We start from the raw sequence: 23,696 nt of genomic DNA, 5'->3' as shown, positions 1-23,696 counted from the left end.
TGCTGTAAGGCTCAATGATGTCAGCACCCAGCACGTCTTTTGATTGGATACGCACTATTGCTACGCACTATTGATACGCACTATTGATATTCACTATTGAGATGCGGAACTATGCCGGTAGATGTGAAACTTTTGAAAGGGCGCAGGGAAACGGAGCCTCACAACGAAAGCTTTCGTTGACTGATCGATAATACTGATCGATTGTGTCCTGTTTTTGGGTAAACAATAACTTTCATTTAGGGGACACAATGAAAGCGCCAAGTCCACAAACAGAGGAAACTACGTTGAGCTTCTTTCTTTTCTGGCTGAAAACAACCCAGATTTACATTACCACCTGTCCACAAACAAAGTGTTTACTGGGACGTCAGGCAAAATACAAAACGACCTGATTTTTGCTATTGCTGAAGTGATGGAAGAAGAGATCAAAATGGAGATTAAAAAGGCACCCTTTGTCGCTATTATGGTGGACGAGACGACAGACGTGGGTAATGTAGCGATCTTAAAGATGTTAGTTTAACACTCTTCATTGTAAATGCGGATTTATTGATTAAAAATGCTTCGGAAATATTAATATAACTCTGTTGTACTTGTCTGACTATGTTAAGGTGATGCAACGCCCGGTTATACTGTGTTTCTGTCTAGTTTCTAGAGCCATGGCGTCATAATGATGGTATTAAGAGGTAGAATAATTCAGGTAGGAATGTGTCGGACATCACTGAAGGCCTAGGTGTGAAATGCACCGCCCGCCACTGGAACCAGACACACCCTCTTAACATTAAATCAACAACACTTTCAAATGAGCACTGATTGAACATTGTACTTGTATTTGTGTAAACTGTATCCACATTTGCAATGTATTGAGCTGTTATGCATTGATTATTGGGTATTCCTGTCTGACCGATTGCCACACCTGGGAGAGTTCCCCTTGGGAGAAATAAAGTTCTATCTGTCTATAGATATACTGGATGTTGATAACCGCATATGCCTTCTAAGCCCAAATATAGCCCCTGTTTTACAGAAATTGGATGCATATATCTGTTGTGTCAAAATCATACCTGGAAAAAAAATGCATTGTAATATGTTTTTTTAAATTTATTATTCATTCGTTTTTGGGAAGAACTGCCCATATCTTTAACAAATATGATTTCATCCACACTAAGAATAGGCAGGACATACACCATACACACATACATTGGAGAAGGTGGGGGTTACAATTAGTCAACCCCAGCATTATAGAAAAATAAACACATTGATGTATACAACCAATGCATCACCTGTAGTAGTAAGACCAAAGGTTTCAGCCTTTCTCTTTCACTATCTCTTTATCACGCATGCACATAAACAGGAAAAAAATAGGAGCTTATTTCAAAGAAAAACCTCAATGCTCTGACAAAGAGGTTGCTTTCATAGCAATTACAATAAAATATATATATATATACACATTGCCTTAGAATAACCAATATATACAGTCATGGTGTTGATGACACTCTTAAGCACTCACACACAGATATTAACACACTACTGTATGTCAGCATACGATGAAAGAAAACAAAAATATGCCATAAAGCTAGATAAAAAATTCTGATCAGTTTCATATAAAAACGCTGAACTTCCTGAAAACACACACATCATGTGTGAAATATGATGCCTAAGAATATAGAGATGTGGACTAATCCGATTCTTACATAAACCAGGACATCTACTATTAGGGCCATCCCAAATTTATTTGTGTGAACATTTCATTGACTTTATGGCATGCTTACATATTACCTGAGTGTTCCAAATGGTCCTATATGTCACATGCGCAAACACAGAGACACACACAAAGGCTTTGAATGTGGGTATGTGTTACCTGGATTGTTGTCCTGGAATATGGGGGGGGGGGGTATGCTGATTAACTCTGGCACCATCTTGTGGACAAAAGAGAAGCTGCAAAATTTGCGTTCCCTTCTCTGTAACACTATTCAAAACAAAACCACCCTTGCCTCTTTCTCTGGCAGCTTCATGTAGATCCAAGATAGAAAAATCTATTGCTGCATCAGTAATTGAGTAAATATACTCAACGACATGATTAAAGCTCATCAGTCAGTGAAGGAGGGCTGCTCACCAAAGACAAGTTGCATTGAGTCACCCGAAGGTGCTCCCATTCAGATGGCAACAATGCTGGACACGACCGAAATACACATACAAAAATGAACAAAACCATATAGGTCATCAAGTATGCTTCTCTAACAACACTCCAACAAAAATAGACAACGTTATCTGCAAATCTTTTTAAAAAAGGGTCAAAATGCTTGTTTTTGATTCTCTTTTCTCCCCTCCAGTCTTTAAAAAAAGTATTTTCACACGGTAAGGTTCACAGGTCAAAGGTTAAGAATGGGGATGTCGAAGAGGTCGCAGAGGCCCTCACTCTCATCCAGGTTGTAGACATAGTCGTGGTTTCCTGGGGGAGGAGACAGACGGAGGAGTGGAGAGAAAACTGATGGAGGGGGAGGGGGGGAGAGAGGGAGAGAAAAAAGAGAAAGAGTAGGAGGATGGGGGAGATAGTGATACGGATATAAGCAGATGGGAGGAGATATTCACTTTTATAGCTTAAACTTAAATAAGCTGTTCCAAATACTGTTCAATACTCTTACCCTCAGATGCCATAAGTTCCTCCAGTAGATCTGCACTTACAATCTCTACAGATAGAGAGAGAGAGAGAGAGAGAGAGAGAGAGAGAGAGAGAGAGAGAGAGAGAGAGTTGGTGAGTGTATGGTATATACGAAAAGATACAGTAACTACAACTCACTAATGGTCTGTTTGATACCAGGTTCCCATATTCACACGCGCACACACACATATTCACACGCGCACACACACATATTCACACGCGCACACACACATAGTACCTTTAGTTGGGTCAAACATATCAGATAGCTCTCTGGGGAAATCCATCACTGAAACAAACCAACATAAGAGCACATCATCACCACTAGAAAGAATTAGATGTACAAGAGGCAGAATATATAAAGGTAGACCATAAATCCTGCTATGCCACATACACTGGTACACCAATGTATTAAACAACTAACATCAACAGCTGGTGCGAGCACACACGCACACTGTTTTATTGCATTTCTGCCAGGCAGAGTTCGTTGCCACACAGATGCTTCCTGTTTTACAGTACTTTACAGTAAAACCACAGTATTTAGGTCGAAAATGTGTATGATAACAACACTGATAAAAAGTGTGTGTGTGTGTGTTTGTGTGTGTTTTAAACCGTTTAAACTGGGACCAGCCCAGTGCCGTGACATCCCAGCAGCTGGCACAAGGTCTTATCTCCCTCCATCACATTGCTACGCACCCTTGCATAGCTTATTGAGAAGATACAAATGTTCTCAGTGAAACAAGTGAACTCACACAGATCAGATTTGATTGGTTCAAAGACAGCTGAGGAAGTGGAGCTGTGGTCCAATGAGGCAGATGACTGGAGGGGCTGGGTCTCCAATAAGGACGTTTGATGGGCGGCCCTTTCAGAGCTGAGGGTGTTTGAGCTGGAAGTGTTTGCTTTAAAAAATAAAAGTAAAAAATAAAAAGGGAGGGAGAGTGAGGGACGTAGAGGGTTGAAAAGGGGGACAGACAAAAAGACTGACTTTAATGAGATTGCAGAAGGTTTGGCAGGCTCGGGACATTTTCATAGAGCCTTGGGGTTACCTGCTGTACGGACTGTTGGCAGGCCTGTGTTCTGAGCAGACACCGGGGTCTGGCTGGCGTTGGCGGAGGTCTGGGTGGCTGTTCTGGTCGTGTCTGCTGACGCTGCAGCTGGTTTGGGGTTCTGCAGCATGTCCTCAGGGGGCGGGACCGGCAGGACAACGGGGGCAGAGTTGACCGGGTCCTTGTTGATGAGCAGAACGTCAATGGGGCCAGTGGTGCTCTTCAGATGGACCTGATACTTCCTCTGACCATTCTGTCCCTAGGGTTGAGACAGACAGACACACACACACACACACACAGAGACACACACACACAATTACCATTTCCTCCAAGACAACATGAAAGACAAGCACGCCAAGGTGGAGAAGGGGGAGACGTGCAGCAGAACTTACAGTTTCAGGTATGGGCACCTCCAAATTTGTACCAGAGGGAGCACGAACCGCCAGGAGTGTATCACCTAGAGAGAGACACAGACAAAACGTGTTGTCACGTCCAAAACACTTTAAGCACACTTTAACCTTCACAGATCGACAACTTAACAAGGGGGGCGGGGGGGGAGGTGAGAGAATGACAGATGAAGGAATACCCTTGAAACAGCCGCAGATATCCTCATGATTGACATAGGCCATAGTTGGTCAGAGTTAAGGGGTCAAACGCTTTATTGTAGCTGTGTGAGCACAAACTGTAAACTGTAAAAGGGTATCAGTCAGACTGTAAGCTGGGAGCAAACACAGGGATAGGTCGGGACTTGGCCTATGAGTGTGTTTGTGTGCAGAGTAAGGATATGGGCTGTTGTGGGAGTCCTCAGTGACGTTCTTGATGCTCTGTTGGACCCACACCCTCTGCTGGTCCAGCTCATGCTCCCGCAGCTCCAGGTCCTCCAGCTCCGACTTCAGGTCAATCAACCTATCAGCAATCTCCTGAGAGTTACAGCCTGGCCCCACACCCCTTACACAGAGAGAACGTATGGTTAACAGAGACGCGCACGCACGCACTCACTCACTCACGCACGCACGCACGCACGCACTCACTTCCACTGAATACTGTTCTTGGACTTCTTCTCAATCAGGCCGATTCCCTCCAGCACGTTGGTGATGTCATAGATGCGCCGCTTCTGTCTGACAGCCAGAGTGTCTGCTGCCTACAGGAGCAGGAGAAACTACATTACCCACAAGATAGCAGTCCAATATCTCACATCAAAACTGTTTCTATGAATCTGAACTGAACCCTCTCTCCCTCCCACACACACACACACACACCTCATGCAAAAGAGAACATTTCCCTTAGAGGGATACTCACACAAGGGAAGCATCCAGTATGTCACAGAGGTCAGACTTTGTGAGACAGGGGCTTGTGAACCAATCATTGAATGGGTCACAGCCCTGTTAGCCAATAATGGAAGAGGTCACATAATGAGCCAATCAGAGGGGGTCTAATAGATAGCGACAACAGCGACAGACCGTGACACAGCCATCAACTGAGCGATGAGCCTCTTAGCCACTTCCACTCCCTGTCTCCCCCACAAACTCCACTCCACCCAGGCATAATGACGGCTGCAGTAGAGCCTGATGTTGTCATCTTAAGTTACATAACTGACAACAGCATCTGTGTGGTAAACAAGTGATTATGTTGTCTCCGGTCTATGATGTATCTGATCTACTATAAACTTTCTAGCCTGCAAACTGCGACACTTCAAATTAATGTGCAATAACACTATGTGCAATATGACAACCCTAGTCGTCTATCTGTACAGTATAGTATAGTGGATAGTGTACATAGCCTTTATTTATGTAAACCAGCTCCTTCCCTTCTTGTGTTTTTTTCAGTTTTTTTCTTCTTTCCTAGCACCAGGGGAGCCACCCCTCCCAAATGTCGTTGTTTGGTACCTGTACTATAGCAATGACAATAAAGACCATTCATTCATTCATTCATTCATTCATTCAAGTCAACTAAAACAGAAACCTTGAAACACTGTCACACAGTAAATACAGTCAAAGAAAGTAATCACTCACAACTTTCAGATCCAGCACACCGTCCTTAGCCTCTTGCAGTAAAGTAACAAACTTGGCTGTGAGCAGTCCCAGGCTTCTCTCGTGCCTCAGCGACTGTGGCTGCAGGCCATCGGACATGGCTTCTAGATCGGTTCGGCTCACCTCCAGCTCCATAAACAGTCTGATTCGGTGTTGGCTAAAGTTACTGAACGCGGCTTGCCCCCCTGCAAGTGCAACACAGCAATGGACCTTTAAAACTTTGACCCTGACCCCCACCCTGACCTGCCCCGGTGCAGCTGCAAAGAAAGTCAGCTGTGCCTGACTCCACTTGGTCGGGGTCGGTTCCGCTCGTCTCCCTGTGGGCCTGAACACGGTCAGAGGCCACCCGGCAGTGAGGATCGTGGGTTGTGCAGTGGAACCGTTAGGGGCGCGCTGATCAGTAGTACGGTTTTGAAGCCTAGGGATTGTCTGTGAAGAGAGAAATGAGATGGAGGGGGGGAGTGAAAGTTGCATAAGCACTCCAATGAGACAGTTTGTTTTGACTATGTTGAGTCCATCCATACGATGGCAAACATCAACCTTGCTGGACGTTACCATGCGTGTTGGCTATAGGTAAACGGTGTCATCTTACCCAGACGCAAAGCAGTTCGCCTCTGTAAAGCAGGTTAAGTTAGCTTAGCTTAGCTATCCGTTTCCTGGTTTCTCGCATCTGGGGGAAGTGTTGCGACATCAATGAGCTGCTACAATGTCGCCTATTCGTCAAGCCAACAATCGAGCTCGAATATTTCGTTCCTATAAATCCATATCTATCCGGCTAGGCGGCTACATAGACTTGGGGCGATAGACAATTTAAAAACTCCCTCCTACTTCATCTGTCATCCAACAGAATCGCCACGACGCACCACTTCCTCTTCACGCAAGTGAACGATTCAACGAGCGGCGGCTGTGATCTCCGGCTCAACCAATGAGATGACGACAAAACTAAGGGAGCGTCACCAAGAGACGTGTCCGACGGATTCGATGCATGTGTCCCGGCAATCAATGTTTTACCACATTTTAAAAAAATCCGATTATGGAATGTCCTCTATTTGTATTGTTTCTCCTTGAGAATGATGAGAATGTCCACCAAAGACTGAGTTAGGTTTGCAACTACACTTGACTAATTTATTCATACAATAGGCTAATATCATACTATCACATAAGTCTATTAATTTTCAGCCCAGTACAGTGGTGAAGAGTCCAATTCCAACATTGACACCATGCATGTGTTCATGTACTGTAAGCCTATGTCATGAACCATGACTCTTTATTCAATTACTACCACTCCAATGGCCAATAAAAGCCAGCATTTACAACTTTAAAGTTGTCATCCATGTGTTAGAGTAGATAGTAGACACAGATCATTGAGAGAGAGTTCAGCGATTCTGAAGCAAAGGTCTGGTGTTATTAGATGGCTCAAAGTTCAATGATTTACCAAATCAAACCAAATCAATTGGTGCAAAGAGAGTGAACATCGGTGTGTCCATATAGAATTGTCTCTCCCTGTTCCAGTAACTCCAGTGTATCTGTAGACTGTCTCTCCACTCCCTCTCTGTCACCAGACCTCCAGACAGACTACTGTAAATGACAAATGACTCACTGTGTCAGAGGAGTGTGTGTGTGTGTGTGTGTGTGTGTGTGTGTGTGTGTGTGTGTGCGTGTGCGTGTGCATGTGTGTGTGTGTGTTGAGACCCTGCACTAGCTGGACATATGATCACATGAACATAGTCAGCAGCACAAAAGGGTATAGGGTGGGGAGGATGGACAAGAGAGGGATTACTTCCCCTTTCCAACCTGACCTATTTCTGTCCACCATAGTTACTTAATTACAAAGGACCCCCCCCCTCCCAGGAGGTCTAGTCCAGACAGAGAGGGGTATAGTAGGGCTGGCTGTGAGGGGAGCATCCCCCAAAAAACCTCACCAGTCCAACAGGCTACTACAGCAACACTGCACACTGAGGGCCCAAGCACGGGATGGTGTTAGATTTGAGTTTGTAAAGTCTCTTTAGGAAAGATGAGTCTCTGGGTGATGTGATGGTGAGGATGACACGGTTGTAAGAGAGTGTGTGGTCAGAGTATGTGTTCCGAGGGACACACTGGAGAGAGATGGAGGTGCATTTGGGGTCATCGGGAGCCATATGCCATGAATGCACAGTGAACAGCATGAAAGCCCAACCCCCTGTCCATGTCCAGCGTTAGGGTGTGGGCCAGGGGGGTGGCATTGTTTAATAAACAATTGGTTAACGGTGCCCAGGACCCCCCTCCATGCATATGGCCTCTGCAACAGAGGATGAGAAATGGGGGCGGTATCAAGAGTACAACAGCACTCCCCCCTGTCACCCCCCCCCCCCCCCCCCTCTTGCCGAATCTTGAATTTCCCAACTTGAATCCTCTCCCTAAAGACAACAGCACACAAGGAGAGGGCCTCTTCCTCTTATAGGAAAACTGAACATAATGACAGAGAAGATGAGTGAAGCTGAGGGAGGGGTTTAAAGAGGGAGTGTGATTTGTGTGATCTCCCAGAGGGTGACTAACACTCCAAGACAGGGGAACAACACACACACCAGTTCAGTCACACTCAGTGTCAGCAGATTCCCTCAGTAAATGGCAGAGCTTGAACCGGGGACCTTGCACATGGATAGTAAATCTTTATACCAATTACTAATTTGACCTTCCAAAATCCTTTGGCTCGCTGGATCCTGATGAGGAAGAAGAGGAGGAGGAAGAAGAGCCGCAACTCCACACCCGACCTTCATGTGACTGCATCAAACCAAATCATACAGACTGACGGATTACACCATTTTAATATATAAACCGTGCCTTGGTTCCACAATATTTCATTGGGATGTAAAAATCGTTGCATCACAAAATCGTACAGTTTTCTCACAAAACGGCAATGTTGAAATCAACGAGGAAAGTTTAGAAGCACAAAATCACCTTACCAGCAAGTAGACTACACCATTGTACCACTTATACGCACACTGAGCATGTTTCACCTGGGGGAAGAGAATAATAGACGTATTCAATGAGAGAGGGTGCTATTCAAGCAAAATTGGTCAGGGATTACTAGGGTGAGACATTAAAAAAATAAGAAATACAAAATAAAAAAGATATACTGTATATACAATTATTTGCACCCCTGGTTTAAATCTGTCTGTTACAATTAATCTCCAAGTGATTGAAAGCAAACCGGAACACTAAATGCTACGAAGTTAAACATGACACCTCTCTGCACATTTTAATGCAATGTTTCTTTTTTTCTTTTTTAAATGCAAAAAAAGGAAAATTGCCCTGTGCAAAAGTTTACCTTACAGTTTCGGGAAATTACAAAAACATTGTTTTGTTGCATCATTATATTCAGTGTGTAACAAATGCTATCCGGTGCGTGCTGCTCGATCTGTCCAGTTAGGAAGCGTAAATGATTGTTCATCAATTTCACCTGCTTTGGTCCAAATGAAAGCATCAACCGGTAGACAGGAGAAGCAACAGCAAGAAGAACACCCAAAAAGGAAACGGTTTTGCAGGTGGTGGCCACAGACCATTTCTCTCTCCTTATCTTTCCTGACAGATTTTCTCTCTCTAGTTTTGCATTTTTCTAGTGCCCTTAACACTACTGGTAGCATGCGGCGGTACTTGCAGCCCATTCAGGTTGCACAGGTAGTCCAGCTCCTCCAGGAAGGCACGTCCATATGTGCCGTTGCCAGAAGGTTTGCTGTGTCTTACACAGTCTCAAGAGCGTAGAGGAGGCTCCTCCATAGAGGTGGAGGAGGCCTGGCCTCCCCAATAATTTGAGAGAAGAGAGATTTAAAAAAGCAATAATTATATTTTTTATCAGACACACAACATACAATTCAGAACAATACTTCATCCATTTCTAATATTTATCCTGCAGAACAGCACTCATACACGCGTGTGGCGGAAAAAGGTACTACACGGAGGCCAGGCCTCCTGTCGGAAAGTGGTTTCTCATAGAAGTCAATGTAATGCAATTTTTTTCATGGCAATATGTGATTGGCCAAATCACTGAAAATGGGTGGGCACAGGAGGCCTGGCCTCCGTGTAGTACCTTTTTCCGCCACACGCGTATGAGTGCTGTTCTGCAGGATAAATATTAGAAATGGATGAAGTATTGTTCTGAATTGTATGTTGTGTGTCTGATTGACATAGTGTTTGAGTGCTTTTGACATGTCATTGATTGTATGTAGTATGTTGTGGTGAATGTTGTGAGCCTGAGCAGAAGGGACAATAGCTGCTGCAGGCGGACCAGAGATTCATGCCAATTGTTTTGTTTATTTGATGACCCATTGTGCAGGCAATAAAAGCTGCTTCATCCACCATCCTGAGAGTGTCCCAATCCCTTCAGTACCGCCAAACACAAATTAATAATTTTTAACAAAGACAGATAAGAAGAACAGGGAACATTCCATCGCGAGTGAAGCGAGCAAGCGGAAAAAAAATTGGCCTCTTCAATTCTGGAAGTCACCAGCCTCCACTGATCTGGACAGGGCCGTAGAAGGGCAACAACCCAGTAGCAGGACCAGTATCTGCTCCTTTGTGTGAGGAGGAACAGGAGGGGCACTGCCAGAGCCCTACAAAATGACCTCCAGCGGGCTACTCGTGTGCATGTTTCTGACCAAACTGTCAGAAACAGACTCCATGAGGGTGGCATGAGGGCCCGACCTCCTCTAGTGGGCCTTGTGCTCACAGCCCAGCACAGTGCAGCTCGATTGGCATTTGCCAGAGAACACCAGAATTGGCAGGTTTGCCATTGGCGCCCCGTTCTCTTCACAGATGAGAGCAGGTTCACACTGAGCACGTGACAGACGTGAAAGAGTTTGGAGACGCCGTGGCGAACGTTATGCTGCACCTGAAAAATCAGGAATTGAATGACGCAATCATGTCATCATGGACCAGAATCTCGAAAGAATGTTTTCAACATCTTGTGGAATCAAAGTCACAAGGAATTGAAGCTGTTTTGAGAGCAAAGGGAGACCCTACCCAGTATTAGTATAGTGTTCCTAATAAAGTGTTCGGTGATGGGGGGAAGAGAGGGGGGAGAGAGAGACAGACAGACAGAGAGACACTAAATAGGACACAAAATAATCTGGGTTTAATGAGGGAATAGAGCGAAACGGAGTAGTAGGGTTGAATGGCAAGCAGGGTAGATAGACAGGGCAGGACAGGTAGGGGAGGCAAACTGGCGGGCAGGCAGGCAGGTAGAAACCGGGAAGTGGTCCTGTAGCACAGAGAGAATGTGGTTAGAAAAATATGTAAAAAAATAAATAAAAAAATACACAGAGAATCTTCAGGAAACTAAGCACTGCTACTAAGCACTGCTACTAAGCACTGCTACTGTGAGACAGACTTGTAACAACAACAAATGATCTGGCAATGAGTGAAAGGGAAGTTGGGGTTTAAATAATGTTTAACTTACTGTATTCTAAATGTTTAGGCTCGGTTTTTAACAGACTCGTTTGTTTTTCTATTTTTATTTTACATTTGGAAATTTTAATAGTTTAATTTAATACTTTTAATAATTGTTATTTTATTGCATTTAAAAAATGTTTTTATGTATTTATCGTTCTGTAAAGCACTATGAGTTTCCGGTCGGATGTGCTATACAAATAAATGTGCCTTGCCTTGCCTAAAACACTTAAATAAATGCTAATTTACACCTATTAGTAATGTTGATAGGTTGATCTAGACGTAATAGGTTGTGTTATCTTCATTATAAGGTTCAAATATGTTTTGTGGCTCCAGACACATTTTATTTATTTATTTAGGCCAAAAATGGATCTTTTCAGTAAAGGTTGCAGACCCCTGGCCAAGGCTATATATTTTTTGTTCAAGAGGTCCAAAGGTCTGCATGACTCGGCATAGGCCTATGTATTATCGATGGAATAGGCTTACAGATACACATGCGCTGTTTCATTTTTGTTTTGTTTTATGTGATTAGTGTGCTTAGTTGGGGAGAATATTGTTAATGTTTAGAATTAGAATTTTACAAACAGCCAGTGGTGAAAACGTTTAGTTTTTTTTGTTTCACGTGTGAGTCCCCTCGTCTTTGTTATTCAACGTCGTATACAATTTGCCAGAACGATATTTTCGTGAAATCGAAAAACATCTTTTTTGTTGTCACTACATCCTGAGACATGATGACGGCATTGGAGCACATCTGTTTAGAATGGATGGATGTGAGGACCGTTTTGTTGTTTTTCTGTGTTTTCCTGCTCCTCGCCAACATTTTGAAGAATAGAGCGCCGAAGAACTTCCCCCCTGGTCCTTGGTCACTGCCCCTCATAGGAGACCTTCATCACATCGAGCCAAGCCGCATGCACCTGCAGTTTACCCAAGTTAGTTCATCACGACTCTGGATTGCGTTCCTGGTCGCTGCTACATTGCTTGTCGGGCCGTTTGCGCAAGACGACTGCAATAATGTTTAGCAAGGGCGCAAGCGTTAACCTCACATTTGCTACACATCTGTTATGGCACTGTCACAAAGGACACTAGATGGATACATATCCTTTATATTGTGCATGCAATGCAGCTCTGTCAGTGAATTTGGAGATTTGGAGATGCATCATATGGCATGGAATGTGTAAATATATGACAGGATAAGGAACAAACCTTGGAAAATGTATTTTATGGAGAAGCCTATTCGGATATTATTTCTGTAGGACATAAAAAGTGACTGCAGTTTTAAACCCTATTACATTTAGGAGTGAATGGCATGCATGCTTTTTGCCCGGACAACCTAATATTTGGTACACATCTATGTTATGGCACTGTCTCAAAGCACACTAACTTTGAGATGTATTAGACTACTACCGCTCATCCGTGATCAGACTTTGCTGAGGTGCTGGAACTTAAGAGTAGGCCTATCAATAGAGTGCAAAGTAACAGCATCCTCACACTCAAACACTGTGCAAAAAAACGTAGTTTATTGCTTTCGGTCATAGACCTTCTTCAGGAGTGCAGTGCAGTGGTATAAAGGGTTCAAATATCACAACAACATCACTTGATTTAGCCACCTGTTTCAAATTTCACCTAGTGGCTAGGCATCAAGGGAATTGTAGTCTTAAATTGAGTGGACTACAAACACATACACCAGTGTTCATGAGACAGGAAACACCAAAAACGAATATTTACAATATATATATATATATATATATATATATATATATATATATATATATATATATATATATATATATACATAGCAGAACAAAAAACAATAATGCTACAAACATGCAGACATCAGGCAGTAGCCATCATATAGCATAGTACATCTAAAGTAATGTATTCATAGCATAACACTCATTCAAACCTAGGGGTTGTAGACGTTCTATAGGGTATGGATCCAAAAAAGCTAATATTTTTTTATTTTAATTTTTGCCATTTAGCAGACGCTTTTAATCCAAAGCGATTTACAATTACGAATTACAGGGACATTCCATGGAGTAACTGAGGGCTTAACTGCCTTACTCAAGGGCACACTCGTAGTGGTGTGGTTTCAGTCGGGATTTGAACTCACAACCTTCCGATCACATATAATAATAATAACCTCCTGTCAACATCACCCCCTCTCTGAAGAGTAATCTGCTCTATGCCCTGGAACCTAAGGGAGGAAATGGGATGGTAGTGGCTATTGAAATGACAGGCTACGCCGGGGTAGTTCACATCTTTTCGTCTTATGGAACTTTTGTGTTCACTGATTCAGCAGACCTTCCGCTCCAGACAGACATCCCATCCAGTTTGCAAGGGCTGGAGAGAGTGTCAAACCCTCCCGTCAGAGAGATACAGCAAGACTCCTCGCACCGGGTAGTGAGTGGACCATGAGGGTCGACCTGGGGAGACAGCTCCAGTTCCCCAGGGAGATCGTGGAAACATCGCTCCGACCAGACCTGGTCATGTGGTCGGAGGCTTGCAAGACAGTCCTTCTGGTCGAACTCACTGTCCCTTGTGAGGGTGGTTTGGAGGCAGCCAACGAGCGGAAGCGAGCCAAGTATGCAGATCTGGCGGCGGAGTGCAGGGAGGCTGGCTGGAAAGCCGTTACGTGCCCTGTGGAAGTGGGGTGTAGGGGCTTCGTAGGTTCCTCAGCTGCTCGCCTACTCCGTGACATAGGATGCACGCACAGGAGCAAGGCATCGGAAAGTCATGAAAGAGCTGGCTGAGGAGGCGGAGAAAGGCAGCTTCTGGCTGTGGCTAAGAAGGAAGCATAAGGGTTGGGGGGCGAACAACACCTAGGGCATCAGCAGGGGGTGGCAGGGAGAGATCCCTGCCATCGCTCCGCCACCAGGAGATGTACTGGGGTTAAAGGAGCGAAACATCAATGACTGGTGGTCCCCAGCTGATGACCCAGTTAGGCCCACATAGGTGTTCAGTGAGGTGTCACAGCACACCTGTTCTAAAGGCACTGTTGGAGGTGCGTCAGGCAGCAATGCCCAGCAGGAGTACCATCACCTGTATCATGATTTGTTTGAGGGGATGGGTGGTTTTACCAGTATATATTTTATCACATGGGCATTTTAACATATACACAACATTTTCTGTGTAACATGTGATTACTCCCGATTTCCCTGTTCTAGGGTGTCTAAATTCATTGGTTTTAGAAGTATTGTGGCACTGGGCACAGTTGCCACAAGGGTAGTTTCCCTGTTTAAGGGGAGCCAGAAGGGTCTGTTTAGGGTTAGGCAATATGTTGGCTCGAACCAATTTATTCCGCAGGTTAGGTCCTCTTTTATAAACAAAAAGAGGTCCGTAAAATGTTTGGTGAGGGCTGGATCTGTAGTCATATGCCAATATTTCAGGATAGTGTTCTTAACAATATGAGCCTGAGGAGTGGGTGATACAAGACAAAGAATAATGTTTTTCTTTTTTCCAATAGGGTGGATCTAGGTTTAGATAGAGCAATATGGTAATTTGGTGAACATTTTTTTTTAAATGGTCATTTACATATTTCATTCATTATGGTGACAAACGGTTCAAAAGTTATGGCATCTCAAATTTAAAAAATTCAATGTGTTGCTATAGCGCCCTCTTCTGGAATGTTGGCATCAAAATTGAAGCGAGGTTGTGGACTGGGGTCCTCTATGTGCCTGCGAAAAAGCAAAAACAGTTACCATTATATGGCCATTTTTCATGAAAATGGGAAGGCTGAATAATAATAGAAATAACAAAAACAATAGGCTTGTGCCCTAATAAGCTTTATTTATATTCCACCTCCAAAAACAATGTTACAAAGTGCTTTACAAATAGATTTAAAAGTAGAAACAGTCAAACAAAACACAACAAAACAAAAAGAATAAGGACCGCATACATAAAAGGCTAGTCTATAAAACAGAGTTTTATGAAGAGATTTAAAAGAGAATATTTATTTTGCTAGCCTAATATCCTAATGTCAGTGAGGTAACCATAGACGCTCCAACATGCTATGCTGGACTGGTTAATCCTACAACATTCCTGTGTTGCCATAATACATCATGTTGCTACAGTATATGAGTGAAAATGTTACACTTACTAAGAAAACATTACCACGGCCAAATGCTCATAAGAATGTTTCTCACCAAAGAACAAAAAGAACAGCTGATTGATAACAGTTCAGTTCATTGGTCAGATTAAAAAAAATTCCACCTCTATCCTTGTTCAGCTCTGTGCAGAGGAGGGCCTGGATTAAGGGTTACCCAACTTTAAACTGTTGAGATTCACCCAATGTCTTTGTTTGTTTTGTTGTGCCACACATGTTTCTCCTAGTTTTCTGAAAAATATGGGAACATCTTCAGCCTTCGAATACTTGGTGGAAGGATCGTCGTTGTGAATGGGCACAAACTGGTGAGAGAAATCTTGGTGCGACTAGGGGAAAACTTTGCAGACCGACCATCAATACCTTTATTTGAAGACATGGTGAGAAACAAAGGTAACTTCAGTTGTTCTTTTATTACTAAAATAGTGTTTAGTCACAGTATGGGAAAATGAATGTATTAAGTCCTTTGACCTGCCAAAAGGATTGAATGACAGTAGAATGGATGGAATTAAACAAATGAAACATAACCACGTTGTCATTCACCAGTGTGTCATCTTAACAATGACTTGACAATCTCAGTAAACTGAGGTGGTGTCCTTTCCTTGTCTCTTCTGCACAGTCCAGCTCTTCCAGTTCTCTCTCCTTCATGCAGACCAAGTCGAGCAGGAGATAAGGAGAGGAAGTCTTGTCAGATGTTTTTGAGATGCACCCATGATTTTTATTTGATTTAACTTTTGCTCTTTAATTATGTTTTTATAGCAAAAGCACTTTGTGACCGGTGTGACCACTTTGTTTCTAAAGCACTTTGTGACCGCTGGTCTGTGATAGGTGCTATATAAATAAACTTTACTTACTTACTTTCTTACTTACTTTATTTATTATAGTCTCATTGAGATAACGCCTCTCTTCCCAGAGAGACCTGGTCCAAGACAGCAGTCAAGGAGAACAATAAAACAAATCCTTAAATGTACTGCCAACCCCAATTGTTTTCATAATGATTATTTGCCATTGTTTCCCGCAGGTCTGGTGGCTTCCAATGGTTACCAGTGGAAGCATCAGAGGCCATTTGCTCTGTCCACTCTGAGGAACTTTGGTCTGGGCAAGAGGAGTCTGGAACCCTCCATCCAGCAGGAGTGTCAGTTTCTGAACGAAGCCATCGCCAACTATCAAGGTATTCTGCGTCCCAACTACCCAAGAGCATTGAGTGAAGCTTTAGTTTACTGCTCTTCTTTTAATAACAAAAAGCACGCCTGGATTCTCCATTCGACAGGTGTTTAAGAAAAAAAAAGAATCTAGGACTGTTGGTTAGAATGACCCAGTAAAACGATAATTACATTATGATGATTATGTAGCTGATGGCTGCGAACAGTATTGGGCAGTGACATCACCGACCCGAGACCGCAAAGAAGTGTCACCCTGTCCCAACCAGTAGCTAGGTTTTGATAGGGTAATGCTTACGACGCTCCTACCCGTTACATGACACACCCATTATACACCCCTTAAACATCCCTTACACTTGGCCCACTGTAGCAATGTTTTCTCCTTACATTGTTACATTGATTAATTGATTGATTGATTATACCGTCCATCCTATGACTCCACATAACAGGTGAGCCCTTCGCACCCCAGTTACTGGTGAACAACGCTGTCTCTAACGTGATCTGCTGTCTGGTGTTCGGAGACCGCTATGACTACGGTGATAAGCACTTCCAGTCGCTCCTCCAGGACATTAACGAGATGATCTTCTTAGAGGGAGGGGTGTGGGCACAGGTGAGTCTCACATTAGTTGAATGCAGTGATACTCAACCCTGCTCCTGCAGAATCTCAGTGGGCCCAGGTTTTTGTCCCAACCTGGCCCTGTCACAACAGATTAAAATAACTAACTGGTCATCATGACTTTGATCAGTTGAATCAGGTGTGTCGCTGCTGAGCCGGTTCAAAAGCCTGCAGTACTGCGGCTCTCCAGGGCCAGGGCAGAGGATCAGTGTCTAATGTCTGCAGTACTGCGGCTCTCCAGGGCCAGGACAGAGGATCAGTGTCTAATGTCTAAAGTCAGTTTTCCATTTGTTATCTGTCTGCTCCTTCTCCCACCCCGCCTCCATCTCTCATCCTGCCATTTGGAAGTAAGTTACAGTAGTTAAATGTTCACACAGTGATGTTGATGGATTCAACTGGCCTCTCAATTAGCTCAGTGGAGCTGCCACTATTTTGCTTTGCCTTATCCATTCTTTCAAGTCTGTGAAGCGTGAATACTAAATAGGCGTAGAAGATGCTGACGTGGAACCAGGCATAGCCGTACAGGGCTCCCACAGACCATGAAAGTCTTAGATTTTTTTTTTTATTTGAGTAAAAATAAATAAGACCTTAATAGTTTTTTGAAAATCGACATGGTCCTTGAAAGTGCTTGAATCAACAGTTGAATATTTTGTGCAAATGGCTGATGGTCTGTAGATCTACAACATGTGTCCCTGGCTGATGGTCTGTAGATCTACAACATGTGTCTCTGGCTGATGGTCTGTAGATCTACAACATGTGTCCCTGGCTGATGGTCTGTAGATCTACAACATGTGTCTCTGGCTGATGGTCTGTAGATCTACAACATGTGTCCCTGGCTGATGGTCTGTAGATCTACAACATGTGTCCCTGTCTGATGGTCTGTAGATCTACAACATGTGTCCCTGGCTGATGGTCTGTAGATCTACAACATGTGTCCCTGTCTGATGGTCTGTAGATCTACAACATGTGTCCCTGTCTGATGGTCTGTAGATCTACAACATGTGTCCCTGGCTGATGGTCTGTAGATCTACAACATGTGTCCCTGTCTGATGGTCTGTAGATCTACAACATGTGTCCCTGGCTGATGCGGCGCCTTCCTGGGCCACACAGAAGGATCTTCACTCTGTTGGACACGGTCCTCTCCTTCGTCAAGGCCAGGATCAGAGAACACAGAGAAGACCACGACCCCTCAGCACCCAGAGACTACATCGACTGCTTCCTCACTGAGATGGGAAAGGTACTGTATGTGCGTGTGTGTCAAAGTGTTTGTCCAGCACCACTGTCTGTGTGGTTGCAATGAAAGTGATGACAGAACCTTTTGTAAACAATGTAATTTGTCAAATAAATAAACCGTCAAAAAAGACGTGTCACGTGACAGCTTCTCCTCAGAATGGAGAATTAGAAAAAGATATGGCGAGCGCAAGTTTGGTCCCTAAAAAAAAGCAACTGCTGCAATTTGGAAGCATTTCAGGTTCCGACCGAATGACAAGGGCGAGCCTGCAAATATTGATGAGGCTGTGTGTAAGATTTCCATGAAGAAGGTGAAAGAGGAGCGAGCAGAATCAGAGATGATTACCTATTGTCGCGAGCCTGTAATTGACAGAGAGGAAGATCCCCTTCTCTGGTGGAAATCAAATGGAGCCAGCCGCTTTCCACTCATCTCCACTTTCACAAGTACTGAAAGTACTTGCTTTAAGCTTTTATTGAGAAATTTTCTTTTTCAGACTTTTATTCAGAACCTTTTTTTTTTCAGACTTTTATTCAGATTTTTTTGGGGGACTTTTATTCAGAATCTATTTTTTCAGAATTTTATTCAGAATTTAATTTATTTGTACTGGATTGTAACCCTTAGATTTTGTTAATTTCATTCTGTTTGGATGACAGATGCCAAAGAATGAATGTTATGTCCTTGCACATTTTTTTTTACCCGCTGTATTTGCTCAAGCTTTATATTTGTAGCTTTATAGATGTTGTTAACGTTTGCTATTTTGTTTTGATGTTGTTCAGAGAATAAAACTGGAACATGTATCACATTTTTGTCATTGTATGAAAATAATAATGGTAGTTATGATACCATAAACTGCGGTAAAACCGTAAACCTCAGTTTAATTTGGGGACGGTTTAACGGTTTTAAAAATTAATTACCACCCAACCCTAGTGTGTGTGCATGGGTGTTTGGTAATGTTGATTTACGTACACGCAAAGAATCTTATGTGTAATGATGCCTTATGTTTTTGTAGTACTGATTCCAACATTTGATTGGTTAAAGGATACACAGACAAAATGATGCTATGGATAAGGAGTAGACAAAATTATGCTATGGATAAGGAGCAGACAAAATGATGCTATGGATAAGGAGCAGACAGAAGGTTGTTGTGTTTTTTCCTTAGTGGGAGGATGACCCTGAGTCTGGGTTTGATGTGGAGAACCTGTCTTTCTGCACCCTGGACCTGTTTGCTGCTGGGACTGAGACCACTGCTACCACTATACAGTGGGGCATGCTCTATATGATCAAGTACCCTCACATACAAGGTGTGTGTGTGTGTGTGTGTGTGTGTGTGTGTGTGTGTGTGTGTGTCACACAAACACACCCACACACACACACAAACATTCCTTGTTCCCTGTGTGTGTAGAGAGGATCCAGGCTGAGATTGATGCGGTAGTTGGGTCGGCAAGACAACCATCTGTGACTGACAGGGAGAACATGCCCTACACTGACGCTGTCATCCATGAGATCCAGAGGATGGGCAACATCCTACCCATGAACGTGCCACGCATGGCCAGCAGGGACACCATGCTGGGGAAATACACTATCCCAAAGGTAGTCAGTCTGTCTGTCTGTCAGTCTGTCTGTTACCTTGATCATTGAGAATTCGGTTTCCCCCACCAGGGCACGATCCTGGTAAAATGAATTCACTATACTTATAAATTTAGAAAAGCAATCCTCTGATTGTTTGATTGATTAGTTGGTCTCCTGATCAGTGACCGATGGTGTGTGTGTGTGTGTGTGTGTGTGTGTGTCCGTCGTTAGGGCACCATGGTCCTCTGTACCCTGACCTCAGTGCTGTTTGATGAGACTGAGTGGGAGACACCTCACATCTTCAACCCTCAACACTTCCTGGACCAGGAAGACAAGTTCAGGAAACGAGAGGCCTTCCTTCCCTTCTCAGCCGGTAAGCTCAGTTCTGTAACTGTTTCAACCATGAAAAAAACTCACCAGTTTCCCATATTGGGAGTGTGTCATTTGTGTGTGTGTGTGTGTGTGTGTGTGTGTGTGTGTGTGTGTGTGTGTGTGCGTGCGTGCGTCTTCAGGTAAGCGTGTGTGTCTGGGGGAGCAGCTGGCCAGGATGGAGCTGTTTCTCTTCTTCACCTCCCTCCTCCAGAGGTTCTCCTTCTCTCCTCCCCAGGGGGAGAAACCCAGTCTGGAGTTCAAGCTGGGAACTACTCACGCTCCCAAGCCCTACCGCCTGTGTGCCCTACCACGCTAAACTGGACAAGCCACTCACCGTCTGAAGCACTTCCTACCACCTCTGTGCTCCTGCTCAGTGTCCCAAGCCTTACCGCCTTAGGAAAGATTAAAGAATGGTTAAAAGCCTTACTAAGTGTAACCAGGGAGTAGCTAAAGGACTGTAGAATTTAGGAAGGGCTGGTTATCTAACTAACTCGGAGCTAAATCGGCAGTGTAGGAGGATACAGGCAGGGGGCGCCAGCAACCCTTTAGACTAGCAGTACTAGCATTAGCATTAGCATTAGAATTAGCATTAGCATTAGCATTAGCTAACAGACAACTAAACACACAGTAATGTAGCAAAGATGAACAAACACATTTATTTAGACAAATGATATATACATCCCCGTATATACTCCCTCCCAGCCGGCCACACACACACTCAATCACTCACTCACACGCAGGGCCTGGCCTGGAAAAGGCTTAGAGTCCCGGACTGAAAGGAGCGCGTTGAGGCCTGGTTGGAGCTCGCATGTGCTTCGAGGAAGGCAGCAGACAAAGGGGGGGGGTGACGTAGCAACTCGAAGGGAAAGGGGCTTCTTCGTAGTCCACGACGAGGTGTGAATGGCTCAGGTCCGGTGGTCCACGGTCGGTCGCAATCCACCTCGTGAAGGCGACGGCTCTGTCCAGCTTGGGTCTCGCTTGGTCCAACGTTAGCAGCCGGCGGCTGGCAAGGCTGGCTAACGGGGACACAGCTAAACTGGGCTAGCGCTGCCAACTCAACGAACTCCGAACTCCCGCGGTGCTGCGGGTAGCCCGTGATTCACTACTAACAGTCAATGCCAAAGGCAGGTCTCCTCCGACACTCAGAGTCTCCCGTTCTCCTTGTGGACTGTTGAGAGATGTTGAATTGCTGCTGTAAGGTTTGCCCTCTGTCACAGTGGTAAACTCAATAATCACTCTTCAGGTCTTCAGCTTCAGCACGGTGTGCGTTTTACTGACTCCGCCATCTTAGATCGACTTCTCGTTTTCTCTGCTTCTTCTCACTCTCGTTACTCTCATCACTCTGACGCACAGACCACTTCCGTCGCTATATATACACCAACCGAACATACATCCGGTCACGTACGCCAATCATACATCCGGTCACGTACGCCACTCAAAACCACGCCCACTAAACTGGCGCTTACACAATACTAAACAAGTCTAAGACAGAACTTATACAATTACAATAACAATACATACACCTTCATGAAAACGTACATGAACAGTATGGAAAATAATAAAGGAAATAAACAGGGGCAAAATAGGGCTGATTCGGGGAAACTAACTGGCTCTAAATTGTGGGCCTTCATAACAGCCGCCCCATGAAACCCTCGGTTTCAGTTAACTATGGAAGGCACACTGGCTAGGCTGCTCTAGCAGCGTGAGGTATGAGGTGATAGTGTCCTTGGTAATTTGAGGGAGCTCAATCAGGCGTGCCACAGGTCGGGTGTAAGTGCGACCACCAACGTCCACGATGGCCGTCCGCACCCTTCCATCCGGACCCGGCAGGACCTTGGTCACTCTGCCTGTCTGCCAGGCGGCGCGTGGAAGGGACTGGTCGATCACCAGTACCACGGCACCTTCGGACAAGTTGTCTCTCTCCCTCGTCCACTTCTGCCTGACTTGCAGGGTCGGCAGGTAGTGCAGTATGAACTGCCTCCAAAACTGGTCCGCGAGCACCTGGCTGTGCCTCCACCATCTTCTTCCGGTGAGCTCTGCAGGGTCGTAGACTACCTGAGGCAGTGCAGAGTCTCGCCGCCCCATCAGCAAGAAGTTGGGCGTAATGGGATCCAGATCTGCTACATCACTGGAGGTATAGCCTAGGGGCCGGGAGTTCAAGATGCCCTCAATCTCTGCTAGTACAGTCTCGAGCACCTCATCGGTAGGCACCTTCTGTCCGAGAATGGTACGTAGGACGTTCTTTACTGAGCGAATCTCCCGCTCCCAGGCTCCCCCGAAGTGTGGAGCATTTGGGGGGTTGAACTCAAACTTCACTTGCTGGGAGGCGAGTCTGTCACGGGCCTCCTCAGTCATCGCAGCGTAGCTCGCCCTCAGCTCGGCCTCACCACCGACGAAGTTGGTGCCTCTGTCCGACCGGAGGGTCTTAGGGGTCCCTCGCCTGGAGGTGAACCTCTTGAAGGACATGAGGAAGCTGTCGCTTGTGAGCTGGTGCAGAACTTCAAGGTGCATTGCTCTCGTCGTCAGGCACGTGTAGATGATGCCCCACCGCTTTTCGGAGGCTCGCCGGTTTCGGACTAGGAGTGGCCCGAAACAGTCGACCCCAGTAGAGTGGAACGGAGCCTGTCTCAGTCGCAGCCGGTCCTCGGGCAGATCGGACATCATGGGCTGCGGCGGCGTGGCTCGCCACCTCTGGCAGTCCGAGCAGGACCTTTGATATCTCCGTACCGCCTCCCGTCCATGGAGTATCCAGAATCTCCGTCGTACCTCCGCGAAGACACGCTCTCCACCCGCGTGCTGCACTTTGTCATCATGGTGCTTGATGACCAATCTGGTGACCTGATGCTTAGTGGGAAGCACGATGGGATGCTTCGTGTCTAGGTCTAGATCTTGAGCGCGGCGCAGTCTGCCACCCACGCGAATGAGAACACCGTCGAGCTCTGGAGCTAAGCCGCGGAGTCTACTGTCCGAGGGGATCGGCTTCCCTTTCTCGAGACACTCCAGCTCTCGGGAGAAGGCATCCTGTTGGGCACTCTGCAGCACCAGGAGCTCCGCCGCGGTGTAATCTTCGGCGCTGAGCGTAGTATCTAGGGGTAGACCGGCCTTGGAGCAGAACATCCTCTTCTGCAGCTCTTCGAGCGTCTCACACTCCTCTCCCGGAGTAGTCTCAGGGTCTACGACCTGGGTGGTTCCGCAGAACAACGTCTTACGCAGCTCTTTGTCCTCTCTGTCTTCTGCTAACGCCGGCGTGGCTGGCCACTCTGACTCCCGCTCCTGTAGGAAGTCTGGTCCCGTGTGATACAGGTGGGGCTCAGCCAGATCCTGGAGAGTTGCCCCTCTCGTGATGACGTCAGCAGGGTTCCTCTTGGTGTCTACATAACGCCAGCAGTTCACCTCAGTCAACTCCAGAATCTCTGCGACTCGGGTGCCCACGAACACCTTATACCGACATGAGCTGGACTTCAACCACTGGAGGACGGTAGTTGAGTCTGACCACATG

General features: G+C 45.2%; 2 protein-coding genes across 2 annotated transcripts; one reads left to right on the top strand and one right to left on the bottom strand.

Annotated features, from left to right (window-relative positions):
• Positions 1 to 1,176: 1,176 nt before the first annotated feature.
• Positions 1,177 to 5,861, bottom strand: LOC308168436 (transcription factor E2F5-like; the record flags this gene model as incomplete). Its single annotated transcript, XM_080543028.1, has 10 exons — positions 1,177 to 2,479; positions 2,637 to 2,681; positions 2,892 to 2,939; positions 3,403 to 3,549; positions 3,697 to 3,955; positions 4,089 to 4,153; positions 4,283 to 4,326; positions 4,483 to 4,644; positions 4,728 to 4,837; positions 5,709 to 5,861. 10 exons carry the CDS (start codon positions 5,859 to 5,861, stop codon positions 2,364 to 2,366), a joined length of 1,149 nt encoding a protein of 382 aa, XP_080399154.1. The 3' UTR covers positions 1,177 to 2,363.
• Positions 5,862 to 11,680: 5,819 nt separating this feature from the next.
• On the top strand, positions 11,681 to 21,770 carry LOC308168455 (cytochrome P450 2J2-like). Its single transcript, XM_080543050.1, has 9 exons — positions 11,681 to 12,079; positions 15,480 to 15,642; positions 16,271 to 16,420; positions 16,859 to 17,019; positions 18,086 to 18,262; positions 19,416 to 19,557; positions 19,659 to 19,846; positions 20,057 to 20,198; positions 20,338 to 21,770. The coding sequence occupies exons 1-9, from the start codon at positions 11,879 to 11,881 to the stop codon at positions 20,511 to 20,513; spliced, it is 1,500 nt and encodes a 499-aa protein (XP_080399176.1). The 5' UTR covers positions 11,681 to 11,878; the 3' UTR covers positions 20,514 to 21,770.
• The last annotated feature ends 1,926 nt before the right edge of the window (positions 21,771 to 23,696 follow it).

The sequence above is a fragment of the Nansenia antarctica genome, assembly GCF_963989245.1.
Source record: "Nansenia antarctica genome assembly, chromosome: 1".
Classification (NCBI taxonomy): domain Eukaryota; kingdom Metazoa; phylum Chordata; class Actinopteri; order Argentiniformes; family Microstomatidae; genus Nansenia; species Nansenia antarctica.
The sequence above is the reverse complement of the archived record's forward strand: the minus strand, read 5'-3'. Positions and strand labels throughout refer to the sequence as shown.

What these genes read in the sequence shown, in the direction of transcription:
- LOC308168455 (XM_080543050.1), top strand. Translation starts at nt 11,879, where the DNA reads ATGATGACGGCATTGGAGCACATCTGTTTAGAATGGATGGATGTGAGG. An exon ending in TGCACCTGCAGTTTACCCAA is followed by an intron (nt 12,080 to 15,479) that starts GTTAGTTCATCA and finishes TGTTTCTCCTAG; the next exon opens with TTTTCTGAAAAATATGGGAA. An exon ending in AGGGAGGGGTGTGGGCACAG is followed by an intron (nt 17,020 to 18,085) that starts GTGAGTCTCACA and finishes GATGGTCTGTAG; the next exon opens with ATCTACAACATGTGTCCCTG.